This window comes from Platalea leucorodia (genome assembly GCF_965183815.1).
Source record: "Platalea leucorodia genome assembly, chromosome: 1".
Taxonomy (NCBI): domain Eukaryota; kingdom Metazoa; phylum Chordata; class Aves; order Pelecaniformes; family Threskiornithidae; genus Platalea; species Platalea leucorodia.
In genome coordinates, this window is record NC_138823.1 from 87,010,737 (window position 1) to 87,026,261 (window position 15,525).

Genomic DNA, 15,525 nt, shown 5'->3' on the forward strand with positions numbered 1-15,525 from the left:
TTAACATATTTCAAAAATATTATTTGTTATTCTTCATAATGCTGGTCAGCTTGAGCTCTAATCGAGCTTTGGCCACACAAATTTTCTCCCTACAGTGGCAAACAGCAACTCTGTAGTCCTCCCATGTCACCTTTCTGACACTTTGGAATTGCCTGCTCCTGCACTGTTAAGAGATGGATCTTAAAAAGTGACCAGCATTCATAGACCCCAATACTTTCAAAAGCAAATTCCCAGGGGACCTTACTGACTAGCTCCTTCAGCTGCCCAAAATCTGCTCTCCCCATATCCAGGGTCTAAGTCTTGCTGGCAGTTTTTCTCCGACCTCCAATGATCTGAAACTCAACTACTTCATGGTCACTGTGACCAAGACAGCCATCAATCACCACTTCACCCACAAGACCCTCTCTGTTTACAAACAACAGTTCTATAAAGGCACCTTTCCTAGTTGGCTCCCTTAGTACCTGCACCAAGAAATTATCTTGAACGTGCTTCAGAAATTTCCTGGAGCTGTTTGTGTCTGCTGTGTGATATTCCCAGTTGATGTCTGGGAAGTTAAAATCACCCATAAGGACAAGGGCAGTTGATCTAGAGATATCCCTTAATTCCTTGTAGAATAATTCACCAGTGTCATCGTCCTGGCTGGGTAGTCGATAGTAGACTCCCATGACAACATCTGCTTTATTTCCTTTCCCCTTTGTCCTTAGAGGCTTTCAACTGTATTGTCACTAACTGTAAGTGCCATACAATCCAACCCCTCCCTTACATACAGTGCCACCCCCCGCCTCACCTGCCCTGCCTGTCCCTCCTATAGAGAGCCTATAACTGTCCATCATGGCACACCAGTCACAGGACTCATCCCACCAGGTTTTGCTTATGCCAATGATGTTGTAGCTCTGGGAATGCACCAAAGCTTCTAGCTCCTCGTGTTTATTTCTCATGCCGCGCACGTTAGTATAAAGATATTTCAAATGTGCTCTGGTGTAGTCATCACATTGTTGAGCAGACTGAAGGACCTCGCTAGCACACCGTCCCTCTAACATTGGTGTGCAACACCCAGGCTTATCTCTAGCGAGCCTGGTTTTATCCCTTTCCCCTTCAAATCTAGTTTAAAGCTCTTTCAATGAGCCCTGCTAACTCCTATGCAAAGATTCTTTTCCTCCTTTGAGAAAGGTGTATCCCATCTGTTGCCAGCAGGCCTGGTGGTGTGTAGACTGACCCGTGATCAAAACCACCAAAATTCTGCTGGTGACACCAGTCTCGGAGCCAGGTATTGATCCGCTGCCTCTCCCTGTTTCTTCCCTCATCATTCTCTGCAACTGGATGGATAGAGGAGAACACTACTTGTGCTCCTTATCCCTTATCCAGTTGTCCCAAGGCCCTGAAGTCTCTCTTGATTGCCCTCGGACTTCTTGTTGCAACTTCATCACTGCCTACATGAAAAAGCAATAATGGATAATAATCCGAGGGCCGTACTGGGATAGGAAGTTTTCTCTTCACATCTTTAACCCAGGCCCCAGGGAGACAGCAGACTTCCCTAAAATCTGGGTCCAGTCTGCATATTGGGCCTTCTGTTCCCCTCAGGAGAGAGTCTCCTGAGACAATGACCCTTCTTTTTTTCTTTATGAAAGCAGTTTCGACGCAGGGCGTAGGCCGACTTAACCTCGGCGACACCTCCAACCTAGATGAGCCATCATCCTCGTCATTGTTTGGTTCCACTTGCAGAGCCTCATACCTATTATGCAAGGGTACCTGGGAAGGTGGGGTAGTCACGGAAGAGACACGCCTGCTGCGCCAGGCAGGAACTTGTCACCATTCCCCCCCTATCCCTTAAGTCACCGCATTCTGCGGGATGGAGAGAGGATAGGGAATCCTCCGTATCATGTGTCCTGTCTGCCTGTGGGTCCTGTCCCAGGGAAAGTAGGGTGTGGTTCCAGTAATCTGTCACTCTCTCAGACTCCCAATACAGTGCAAAGCCATACTGTGTCAACTATGATGGACTAGATAGTGAAAATATTACAGTCCTGATACCATGGTACTTTTTACAGAACAATACAATTCCTATCTACTTGTCCAGGTAAGAGTCACAGTAATTTGGCTTTGTAATTTCTCTTTCTGGTATCTATGACTGAGACAATATTCATATCCTAAACTCCGCTTAATATTTTCAGACACTTGTAGAAAGGTTAAATGTTCCTATATGGTCACAGAGGTGAGTACCACAGAAGGAGACAGATTCAATGCAACAGTACAATTACATTCAAGACTGCAATTTCTCTCTGCATTCCTTACATCAACAAGTCTGACACTTTCTTAGCCCATGGCCGACTGTACTGGGCAACTAATAGGCTACTCGCAATACTATAACTCAAAAAAAAAAAAAAATCTGGAGAGTGCAAAATAGAGCAATGCAGGAATTTCTTCCTATTTTCCTTTTGATGGGGTGGTGCTATTGTCATAACAAAAATAATTTTTTACGTTTCTTTTTTTCACAAATTTCTCATTTACATTTCTGTACAAAAAATTCTTGAATGGTAGGATGTCTGGAAAAAAAGACACAGATTTCAAAATATTTTGTAATTAATTATGTGATATTATATTTAATTATTATACAAACATATGAAAACTTTTTAACATGCTGACTTTAAAATTTCTAATTAATTCTATTTGCCTCAAAGGTTTGATGCAGTTTTTTTCTTTTAGAACATTTCTCCCCTTCTCCATTCAGCCTTTAGTTTTGAGATTGCAGAGTAGGTTTATTGAAGTTGGAAAATTAAATTAGCGTTACGAAGAAATGAATCAACTTTGAGGAATACCTTGTAAAATCACGTCATCCACTCATGGACTGCAGATGAACATATGCCTCTAGGGAGCGGCCATAAAGCTAAAAGCCATAAAGCTAAAAGTAAATTCTACCTATCTACCTACCAGTCAGTAGTCTAGCAGCTGAATGACCACATTTGTAAAATCCAGGAACATGATAGATTTTAACCTAGTTACAATTCTCTGAATTTTCTTGACAGAATAAAGTCTATTTGTTTCAGCATTTGTGCAAGATACAGGGTTAATACTCTAAATACATCCAAGCTTTTTTGGTTTTTTTTACCCATCAGTGTAGTTTTTTGGGTATTTTTCTTATCATCTTATCTCTTTTTCTTATTATGTTTTTATTTTGTTGCAGTGCAGCAAAATTTGCACTTTCAAAATTTGTATGATCTATGTGGACGTACAGATACACTGGAATCTCACATCCTGAATACTTTAGAATTATTGAAATAATGTCTTGGATGTTTGAGAACACTTAAGAAAAAGATTATCTTTATGTAATTGAGACTGACCAAATTAGGAATCAATAGATTATAATGGAATGTTATATAACAGCATAATATTTAACAAAAACACTGAATGATTTTCATAAAAACTTTCCAAGAATACTTTAAGCAATGCCTTCTGGAATTTATAGAAAGAACATGAGAAATGAAATGGAAGCTCTAAGACATCTTTTTTCAACCCTACTGTAATCTTGCCATATGCCTCTCTACAAAATGCAGAAATGCTCTTTGAAGATTCTCTGCCTAAAGCTATATACATTTACTGAAATTCATGATTCTAGAGAACGGATCAGTAAACTAATAATTCAGTATTACGTTTTGTTCTATTTTGGAACCATAAAGAAAGAAGACTTTTCAGTTCTCCTCTTTATATGGACTAGTTTGATGGGACTCCAGTACAGCCTTATGCAATCATCTGACAGATTTCTTCCTCTTTCTTTTTTTATTTTCCTTTATACTAAAAACTACTAGCTGAATATTGGGACTTTTAAAAATGATTCAATCACAAACTAAAAGCAGCTTGAAATACCTTGTTAAGAATAGAAAATTATTAGTATTATGCTTCCACACATTGCTGCACAGCCTTGCTGAGGCCATTCTCTTTCAATAATTATATATTTTCTTTCTCTTTTAACATTTTCCAAAGCCCAGGAAAGTACTAAATCTTCAATACCTGCATATATAAAATATCTTAGAACACTGTTTGATCTAGTTCAGGCAGTGTTAGTAATTAAAACAGTAATAATAGCCAAAAGAGGTATTGAAGTTATTGTGTGTTTTCTGAATATTTAGATATTAGTATTATACCTACAGTTATACAATGAATAAGTGAATATTAATTTTTAAAAAGAGACTCTATATATTTTTAAGCTTTTCAAAATTCTTCCCAAAGAATTGTATGCACTAATTAATAATAGCTCATATTCCAAAATGCTATTGTTTATGAAACTGACCAGCTGGCATGATCCAGGCTACAACTTTGTAGTTAAGATAGGAACTGAAAATACATTGCAAACAGAAGAAAGATTAACTCAAACAGCTGCTTAAGATTCTTGAAGCTGCCATTCATAAGTGAGTTAAGGGAGGAACTGAAAGCACAAGAGGATTTGTCCATACACTAAAAAACTGAAAGCAAAGAGAATAAAGATGTCTACCTTCAGGCAGTGCATCAACAACACATGGGTAAACATATCACCCTCCTCAACCACAGAAAGAGTGAAAGTAGAGACAGCTCTCCATTCAGTGCTTATCACCACTGGGGATCTCCAGTGAAAATGAAAGCAAAAATTCATTAAGCTTTCAACAGGTTAATCTAGTGACCTTATTCTAACAGTTCTTAAGGAGGAGGGTGATTTACCATTAACCACTTTCTATTTATATTTATATTCCAAATCACTGTAAATTAATAATTTGAATATTCTAAGTAGAAATAGATCTTAAGTCATAAAAAATCTGTTTCTGATTGCAATTCCAATATCTGAAGAAAAAAAAAACAAAATGAAAAATCCTTAGCCCGTGAGGTAGAATTCGGAACATGACTGACTTTTCAGAGGATGGGGAAATTATTTATCAAGTGACATAGAGCAGGCATTTGTGCCTCAGTGCAAAGTACTCACCTACTACTGACATTTCAGGAACACTAGCAGTGTAAATTTCTTCCGGAAATGTTGGTTCATTGTCATTGATGTCATGGATTTTGATGACAAACTCAGATTCAGGTTCCACTGGTCTCAGAGTTCTTCTATTAATAGCTTGGGCACGCAGGGTGTAAAAGGCTTTCTCTTCCCTGTCAATTCTCCGAGTAGCATGAATGTCACCTGTTTTCTCATCAATTATAAAAAGAGTACCAGCCCCATCTCCTGACAAAATGTATTTGAGGGATCCATCTCCCTTGTCCTGGTCAGAATGAAGCTGAAAAGGAAGAAAAATAAGAGCATTTTATTTAGAAGTAATAAAAAGGTTGGTTGTATTTTTTTTAAAATAATTATTATATATTAAATCATTCTGCATGCAACAAACATGCTTAATATCAATAAAACAAAGTAATTTTTAGTCACCATTGACTGGAAGTCATGGTGTCATACTGAGGCATTTGTTTCCTAACTTATCTCCACGAATCTTTCAACTTGACTGTTCTGGTACATTTTAGTTTTGCAGCAACACCTGCTCTCTGCTAAGAAACCTTTGCACCACAATTCTTAAAGAAGATTTTTATGTTAATACTGACCTTTTCCTTCCTTGAAGACATCCTATTAAAAATTCACAACCTGCTATGCTAGTTGTAAATTCACTAAGCAGATAAAGAACATGGCAGAATACATGACAATTAAGGAAAATAGAACAACTGGTTCCATGTCATACTATTTTTTTTTTTCACTTTATTTCATATTATTTATATTTCTCCTAAATTGGATAACATTTCATTTTAAGTCATTATCATTTTCATTCCATCAACTAATGTAAATAACCTAAAGAAACAAATTTATTAAGTATTCAGTATTGATTTAATACCCATTATGTAAGTAATATAAAGCTTAACTTCATCTATTAATGACCTGTAGTACTGACTGACTTTAGTACAGTCACAACAAAAAAAATGTTCAATTAGGTTGCTTTGTTCAGTACAGTAATGTGGTTGGCTCATTTGATCTTTTGGATACACTTACCATAATTTCTCTCATCACCTTGTTGGAAAGTTCCTTCCAATCTCATTGATTTCATAATTAACTGATAGAATCTGACAGGTTTATTTTCACCATGAAATGTGTACTGTTTTTATTTTTGGGTTCAGCAGAAGGATCAAATCAAGTAGAAGCTCTGATTACAAAAAATGAAGTGCAAATATAAAGACTTTTTAAAAATCACACTCAAAAAATAACAGAATGTTCCAAAAAGTTTAAGACGGAACTAGTGCATATTTTTCCTTTCTAAAAATAGTTATTTGAACACATATTAACAGCATCAGTTAGAACTTCAGTAAGATTATATTTAGTCATGTGAAGGGTTTTCGTTAATTTAAACTCACATTTCAGGTCATGAAAAACATTATACACATAGCTTAGTATAAATATCCCCTTGGCAAGCAGTCATGGAAATACTTCTTTTTTTTGTATATGATGCCTTCATATTGTCTTCCATAGCATCCATTTTAAGTCAGTATCAGAGGCAGAATATTCAGCTATTAGGGTTTTGAATGTGACTTTCCCTGCCTTTTGTGCTGAAACCAAATACACGCTGTGGACTGGTGGAATAAGCTGAAGTCAAACAGTAAACTTCTCTGCCATAAAACATTGTCAGATACTGAATGTTTCCCACACACTTGCAATATGTGGAACAGAAGGAGCTCACGTGGAATCTTGGATCAAAGTCTTTATGGTAGAAATTTAGAAAACTACCATTGTTCTGAACTTTGATTTTCTATATAAAGGTTTTCCTATTTTCTTTCAGTTCAGAAATAAACCTTGAGAAACACTGTAAATGTTTATCAAAGAATGACAAATTAAACTGCCTACATTACATACGTGTATGTTTACTTTACAAAACACACATTTTCTTACTACTTACTTTATTTCATTCTATAATAAATAAAGAAATAGGAAGCTCCACCAAACATGAAGAGTAGAAAAGTAGATGTTAAGAGAAATCTTTTGCAAATAAATCCTATTCTTTCTTTTCCTTCCATTTCTGTTGCTGACTTCAAACTAAAAGTTTCAAGCCATTCTTACTCTCCTTTTGGGGAATGAATTTTTACTGTGAACTTTAATCCCTCATGCTCCTCTCTTGATGGCCCATTAAAGTTGTGACCTTTCACCCTTCTAAGTAACATTCTTTTTAGGAGACTGGACAGTATCTTGCAGGCTGCGGCCTATTTTATAATGTCATTTAGTGTAAGTAGTCCTCAAAAGCCTTTTTAGTGTTTTCTTCTCCAGGTCTTCCTAGGATACCACCTTATCTTCAAAAACATTTTTGTCCTAAGAGCTCACTGTTGGTCCGTGACCACTAGATACAATATTTTCACAGCAGAGTGATGAAGAGCAGTTATAGGTAGCTGTTATTCCTTAGACATGTGCATGAGAAATACAAAATAAAGGCCCATTTGAGCAAGAAAGATGGGGGGGGGGGGAAGTCTTTAAATGGGCACATTGCAATTTTCCCATATGTTTTCCAAAGTCAGATCTGGTATTATAAATTCTTACAAAAGTTGACAATAGTACATTGAGACTGCAGTGCCTGTTCTTTACCTCAGAAATCAGTTAGCGGAATCTGGCAAAATCCATTCTAACAAGTTCTCTATCATCTCCAGAATAGCATAACTGCATGCAAACAGCTCCCAGGAATAGTATCTGGCCAAATTTAACTCACAAATCATGCATGGAAATTGTTTTGGAGAGTGATATTTAGCAAAAGCACATCAGGAACTTGTAAAATAATTTAGCAATGCCAATAACTGCATTCTGGTGCCTGAGAATGTTGCCTGGCACTAGAAGCACAAACATGGTGTAGTGAAAAGAACTAAATCAGAAAATGAAGAAAACCCCTACAATATAAAATATGATGTTTTTGAACAACTATATTTAGATCCAATTCAGGATGTAAAGATCTTTTAACATACTTATTTGTCTAATATGTAAGGTACTATCAATGTTGATGGTTTTCCATTCCTTCTCCTGGAGCTATGTGTATGTGTTAAAAATACTTAATAAGCTGATTTGGAAGTGAAAAATATTCTTTTTATACCACTCACAAAATCATTAACCTCTTAGCTCTGCCAAATTCAAACTTTATAGTTTTTTTTTCCCCACCTATATTAGCCAAAAGACTGGAAAGGGAGCTGAATATAAGATTCTGAGAAATCCACATGAAGGATTTTAGGGAGCTGATAGTTGCATTTGAGAGTAACATATTTATAAGGAATACTAACCTGCATAGTTTACAGAACACTTTAAGTTATAACACTTCACATTTTCTAAAAAAGTTTAGTAATTTCACTTTGGATTGGTAATCCAATTTAAATTTTATGTATACACATAACAGTCCACAGTTATTGCAGAAAAATTTCAAATTCAGAATGACATTTCAGAAGGTCTTCTTGGGGATCAGGAAACACAAAGCTATAGATACAATGAACAAGGCTTCCAGACATAATTAAAGGAGTGAAAATGTGTATTATATATAAGCAAGGAAAGATAATACCTCTCATTCCATTTTCTTAGCTCTTAATTTAATACAGTTGTTATTAGAGTAATCAAGATGGCTAAAGACCATCCTATGTGCTTGACAGCCTTGAACACTGAATCTTTACCCAGCTCTGAAATGCATGAGCAGTGTGTCAATCAGCACTGCAAAGTTTTGTCATTTTACTCCAGTATTGAAAAAAGTTCTGCAAAATATTTCTCTGCTATTTTTAGTATAAAGTGTTTCCTATAGTTATTTTGCCTAATGGGCATCTGTGATTCATGTCAGCCAAGCTGAGAAATAGAGACATCTGTTTCATTTAGCAATTTTATTGCACAAAATGATCAGCTGTGAAGATGTGGTTTTGTTTTCATATCTGTCACTGATATTTTGCAAACTCTTGTTTCAGTGAATTTCTTGCTGTTCTTCCACATAAATACTTCCCTTTTCAGCTGTCAGTGGTATACATACTTTATATATAATTTTTCTCACTGCATAGAAAATCAGAGTGTCTGTTGGTTTTATTTTATATAGCTCTGTTTCATCATACAGTAATTGCAATTACTGTGAAAGACAATTTTGCGTATTTGGTCATCTATCTAAACTGGTTGAACAAACTTTTAAATTGAGAAGGATTTCATATGAATGAAAAAGGAAGGTATTGCTAAACAGAAGATAATATTTAGAGAGGGTAACAGAATGGAGTGTAATATGAATACTTAAAAAAGAAACCGAGTTAGTTACCAGTCCAAGACAGAGAGAAAAACAGGTTTTGAAAGATGGATTTCTTTTTTCTTCAATTACAATAAAAATTGAGTTAATTAACGTATATTACCTTGTTCTTCAAGGTAAATGCAACCATAAACAAAATTAGTTAATGAAAAGACGCCACAATCAAATTCAGCTCAATATCTTTTTAGATCTGTAAAAGAACTTTGTAAAACATCTTTCAGAAGGCTTTAGATGAATAACATAATAATTCTACTTTAAAAATGACTTGACAGTTACAACGTGGGAATTCTATGTTAATTGACTTCCAATGATTCAAATCAAACCTGCCAATTACAGAAGTGTGGGCTTTCTTTACCCTCCTCCTATGAATTCCACCCAAGTCTGAAATCTCCTAATTAAATATAAAGGTCACGGACTTTTTTCTAATAGCATACAAAGTGTTAATTCCTATTTTCACCAAAAAGCCAGAAGATGCTTCTGTGAAAAACAGAGAACAGATTAGCTTAGTCAGACCTATTTTCTTCTACAAACTACTTCTGGAATTTGAAATTATTTATGACAATGCCAGATAAAGACTTTAAGATTTGTCACACCTATTTCTATTTGAATTTCAGATTCAGAAATCCCTCTATGAATTTTCAGTGATTGGTATTCAGAAAACTAGATACCAGAATATGACTGTATTAACAAACCAGCCTTTAGTTTGAATTCTTACTGTAGGCATTAATACAGTTCAAGTTGGTTTTTTATCTTAATTTAATATGCTGTGATGTATAGGAGACTTTCCAATACAGTTTACAGTTTTTTGTAGCCTTTACCAACTGACAGACTGTTCCAATATTACCTCACTAAACACATTTTTACTCTCCTACTTTATAATAGTAATTTTTATTTGTATAATCTAGAAAATGTTTTTGCTACTTTTTCTGCGATGTATTTGTCAACATTTCAATTTAATCCAAGTATCGCAGTAACAATGAGACCTCAGTACACTCCTGAATTACTCTATTTTTTAGATTTTATTGAAAAAGTCCTGAATTTCTCCTAATTGTGGGGACAAATTTCAGGGCAAATTGTAACCTATTAGCTCCTTTCTAAGTAATCATATTAGCCATGTGATGCCAAAACACACCTGTGGAAACATTCACAATTTCACTCTGTTTTCTACAGCACATATTATAATCTTAGCACCTTCACTGGATGCTTTGTAGAATCATAATGATAGCCTCTCTAAACATAATCACAACAGTGGGCAGATTTGATCTGAAATCACCAGAGAATAATTGATACAGAATTCCCACAATGGAGATATCTATTTTAAGCATCATGAACTGCACTATTAAATGATGCAGTTCTTTAACATTAGCTGCACTTATTCCAAAAGATTTGCAGACTAGCTCATGTCCTGTGCAGTATTCTCTTAGTTGCCAGATTTAACTGTCATGGCTTTGAGCCAGGTTTTACTCACCAAAGAGATTAACTTATTTCAATTTATCCTTAAGGTAACATTTAAAGCAACTTTCTTCAGTGATGCAGGAATTTGCACTAAGTTTTAATGAGACATGTCACACGTTTAATTTTCTGACTCAGTTATATTGTCAGTTTGCCAGTCCTGTGCTATTGTGTGTTACTTAAAAGAAGAGACAGGTGGAATGGAAAAAGGAACATTTCAAAAAGCAAATTTTGTGAGACTGGGAAAGATAAAGGGAGAGCAAACTACAATGGAAGCATAACAAGTAATGCAAGATGAGGAGTGCTCTGAATTTCTTTTGCTTGCTGAGAAGAAGCAACAAACTGAAATTAAAAACTCCAGTCTGCAGTGCATTTTCAGATTATATTAGTTTACTTTAACTTGATTCATCATCCAAAGGAAAGATAAAAATCATTGTTACCATTTCTATTGAGAAAGATTACAGTAGTTCCTTGCTGTTCAAGATTTTTGTTTGTTCCTACCAATGTTTTAAAATGGTAAGAGATGCATTAAAATTAATAATATTTTTAGGGTTCCTGGTAAAGCAATGTCTATTACAGGATTAGAAATATTATTTTCCCAGCTCCCTACTCTCGTCACTACCAAGCAATATCATCTGCAAGATTCTCAATTTCCACAAACTAATTGTACAGCAAAGGTATTTTTTCATTACTAGGCTTGCATCTTTTCCCCATTATTGTAGCTTATTCTAAAGGGAGGATTCATAATCTGGAGAAGGTAGATGGTCCTGTCACTGACAAAATCTTCTAGGATTTCAGCTGAGAAAGGCAGTTTCTTTTTTTATGACAGATCATATGAACAACAGAGAGTCTTATATACATGCACTGAATCAACATGCCAATAAACAAACTCCCTCCTCAAGCCAAGGTCTTTAGCTGATGTTCAGAGAGCTAGAACAAGAAAGCTGCAGTTTCATTAGACTGTTGCAGCTTCCACTCCAGAAGACACACAAGCATTCAGCTAACATGAACTAGAGACTAAATGAATTTCATACACCAAAGAGTTCTTGCATGAGCCAGTATGCATGTTCTCTCCCAATTTTAATGTAATAAATACAGCCCCCACATCAGGTGAAGATAGAAAGTAGAGAACTGTCACTGAAACTCAAGTGTCCTTACTTTCTGGCAGCTTGGCCTAATACCTCCTGTAGATGACTGGGCACGAATAGGCAGAAGGGAATTCTTGTGTTACAGGTACAAAAAAAAAAAAATCCTGACCTACATCTGCTCTTCAGGTTCCCATTCATTAAAAAAGTGGACTAAATGAAGAAACATTCTTTGGTCCTACTCCTACTCAGCTTGATGTGGCAGAAGCCTGTATTCCTACTTCCATGAGTAGTCTCTGTACACTAACCTATGTTCTCAGGATGGAAATATGTCTGATAAGGTTTTCCTCAGACTTGTGGGTTTTTTTGTTTTTTTGTTTTGTTTTTTTTTTTAACATATATATTTTTTATGTTTTATGTTGTCTGGGCTAAAATAAAAATCTGTACTAAATATTATATAAAGGGTTAAGTAGTTTCCACAACAATCTCTTTATTCCACCAAGGAATGACCTAGAAAGTCTAACATGCTAAAACCACACATATCTTTCATTTACTGAATTCAGAACAGCTTTTATGTATTTGAAAGCTTTGGGGTTTGTCTGTTTAGTTTTGGGTTTTTTAAATGAAATGTTAGCACTAATCCTCATGCTCTCACCATTAATGACAACAAAGAGGTAATTAAGAAGCAATTTTAAGTAATATTTTTTTTTGTTAACAAGAATTTTTTTAGTATAGCTTATATATGTTTTCCTAAAGTAGCCTATTTATTGTCAAAATAACCATTAAAACAGCATTAGTTTTTATATACCTTAATGTACAATTTGCACAATACATAAAAAGCATTGCATTTTTTTTAAACAAATGCTGAACACCATTAAGAATAGTGATGCTTAGTTCATTTTGCCTACTGCTGGAGGCCATTTAAAAACACGCTAAACAAGATTGTCTTTGTTTCCATCTGAAATCACTGCAACATGTAAATTGGTAAGAGCTGTGAAGATTTTTCTACCTTTATTATGTGTGCATTTTCTCCTCATGAATATACTAAAGTATATGTGTCTTTGGAAGAGGTATGCTTAGGGGCAACAACAAATATACCACAGAGAACTGAATGACAATGTCTGTCAACCCAGGAAGTGGAAAATGTCAGCTAAGGTGGAAGGTATATATCAGAATTAAGGAATAAAACACAGTAAGGGGATATTTTACTAATCTCCAAAACAGTGATATCCATGATAACATAGTATTATTGTTAAATTTAATCCAGAGAAAGGGAAGAGAGGGAAAGAGAGAGAGTAGACATATTTTTCACGTTTCAGGAAACTACTGATGAATCTGAACTGATGCTATATCTAATATTATAAGATTTCAAACAATGAGGGATGAAGATGTCTTGGATCAATCCTGGCTTCATTTTATATCCCAGTGAGAAAAGTGGGACTGTTCAGGTAATAGATGCATAGTCCAGGACAGATGTATCGATATATTACAACCCTACAGGGGTAGTCAAGGTATTAAAGGTAGATCTGTGAGAGAAGAGAGGTAGAATATGTTTAAACACTTAAATGCAACTCACATTTTTATTTGCCCATCAAATTTGTCTTTCCTTTTAGTAAACTTTGAAATCCATTATTCTAGAGAATAGTATTCTCAAGAAAAATCCTATCTATATACCAATTACTAAGAAAAGAAGTTATAGTTTAAATCTTTATATACAATTACATTACAGAATGGTTGAGGTTGGAAGGCACCTCTAGAGGTCATCTTGTCCAACTCACTCCTGCTCAGGCAGGGCCATCTAGAGCCAGTTGCCCAGGAACATGTCTAGACAGCTTTTGAATATCTTCAAGGATGGAGGCTCCACAACCTCACTGCGCAACCTGGGCCAGTCCTCAGTCACCCTCACAGGACAAAAGTGTTTCCTGATATTCAGAGGGAACCTCCTGTGTTTCAGTTTGTGCTCATTGCCTCTGGTCCTGTCACTGGGCACCACTGAAAAGAGCCTGGCTCTGTCCTCTTTGTACCCTCCCTTCAGGTATTTATCTACATTGATAAGATCCCCCCTGAGCCTTCTCTTCTCTAGGGTAAAGAGTTCCAGCTCTCTCAGCCTTTCCTCGTATGAGACATGCTCCAGTCCCTTCATCATCGTAGTGACTCTTCGCTGGACTCTCTGCAGTATGTCCATGTCTGTCTTGTACTGGGTGCCCAGAATGGGACACAGCACTCCAGGTGTGGCCTCACCAGTGCTGAGTAGAGGAGAAGGATCACCTCTCTTGACCTGCTGGTACTACTTTGCCTAATGCAGCCTTGGATACCACTAGCTGCCTTTGTGGCAAGGACACATTGGCAGCTCATGTTCAACTTGGTGTCCAGCAGGACACCAGCAAAGCTGCTTTCCAGTTGGTCAGCCCCCAGCATATACTGGTGCCTGGGGTTGTTCCTCCCCCGGTGCAGGCCTTTGGACTTCACCTTATTGAACTTCATGAGGTTCCTGTCAGCCCATTTCTCCAGCCTGTTGAGGTCCCTCTGGATGGCAGCATGACCCATCAGCCACTCCTCCCAATTTGGTGTCCAGAGCGAACTTGCTGAGGGTACACTCTGCTCCATCATTGAGATCATTAATGAAGATGTTAAACAGGACGGTACCTGATATTGATCCCTGGGATATACCACTAGCTAGTGGCCTCCAACTAGAATTTGTGCTGCAAATCAGCACCCTCTGGACCTGGCCATTAAGCCAGTTTCAGTCTGCTCATCCAGTCCATACATCAACAACTTCTCTATAAGGAGCTCATGGGAGATAGTGTCAAAGGCCTTACTGAAGTCCAAGCAGACAATATCCACTGCTCTCCCTTCAACTTTCAGGCCAGTTTCTTCATCACAGAAGGTTATCTAGTTGTTCAAGCATGACTTCCCCTTGGTGAAGCCATGCTGACTAGTCCTGATAGTTTTCTTGTCCTTAATGTGCTTGAAATGGTTTCCAGGATTAGCTGCTCCATCACCTTTCCAGGGATTGAGGTGGGGCTGACTGGCCTGTAGTTCCCTAGGTCCTCCCTCTTGCCCTTTTTGAAGATGGGGGTGACATTTGCTTTCCTTCAGTCTTTGGGTACTTTTCCCAGTCACCGTAGTCGGTCAAAGATCATCAAGAGTGGCCTTGCAATAAATCTGCCAGCTCCTTCAGCACTCATGGGTACATCTCATCCAGTCCCATGGACTTATGGAGGCCCAGTTTGCTCAGATATTCCCTGGCCTGATCGTCTTCCACCAAGGATACATATTTCTTGCTCCAACCTTTCCCCCTGGTTTCTGGGACATGGGATTCCTGAAGGCTGGTCTTGCTAGTAAAGACTGAGGCAAAGGCGGCATTCAGTACTTCCATCTTTTTCATGTCCTGTGTAGCCAGGTCTTTCGTCTTGTTGAGCAATGGGCCCACATTTCCCCTAGTTGTCTTTCTTTTGTCTCCTATGTACTTATAGAAGCCCTTTTTGTTGTCTTTGACATCCCTAGGAAGATTCAATTCCACTGGAGCTTTAGCTTTCGTAACTTCATCCCTGGATGCTTGGACAATGTTTCTGTATTCCTCCCAGGTTACCTGTCCTTGTTTCCACTCTCTATATGGTTCTTTTTTGTGTTTGAGTTTGGCCAGGAGCTCCTTGTTCATCCACACAGGCCTCCTGGCGTTTTTGCCTGACTTCTTATTCTTTGGGATGGAGATCTCTTGAGCTTGGAGAAGGTGGTCCTTGAATATTAAC

General features: G+C 37.0%; 1 protein-coding gene across 1 annotated transcript in view; it reads right to left on the reverse strand.

The window, feature by feature from the left end:
* CDH10 (cadherin 10) overlaps positions 1-15,525 on the reverse strand; it is a gene marked incomplete at both ends in the record, with an annotated part of 74,716 nt that overhangs the window by 37,796 nt on the left and 21,395 nt on the right. Inside the window, one exon of the mRNA XM_082310056.1 lies at positions 4,946-5,240. Within this exon, the coding sequence (XP_082166182.1) occupies positions 4,946-5,240 (295 nt within the window). The remainder of the gene's footprint in view (positions 1-4,945; positions 5,241-15,525) is intronic.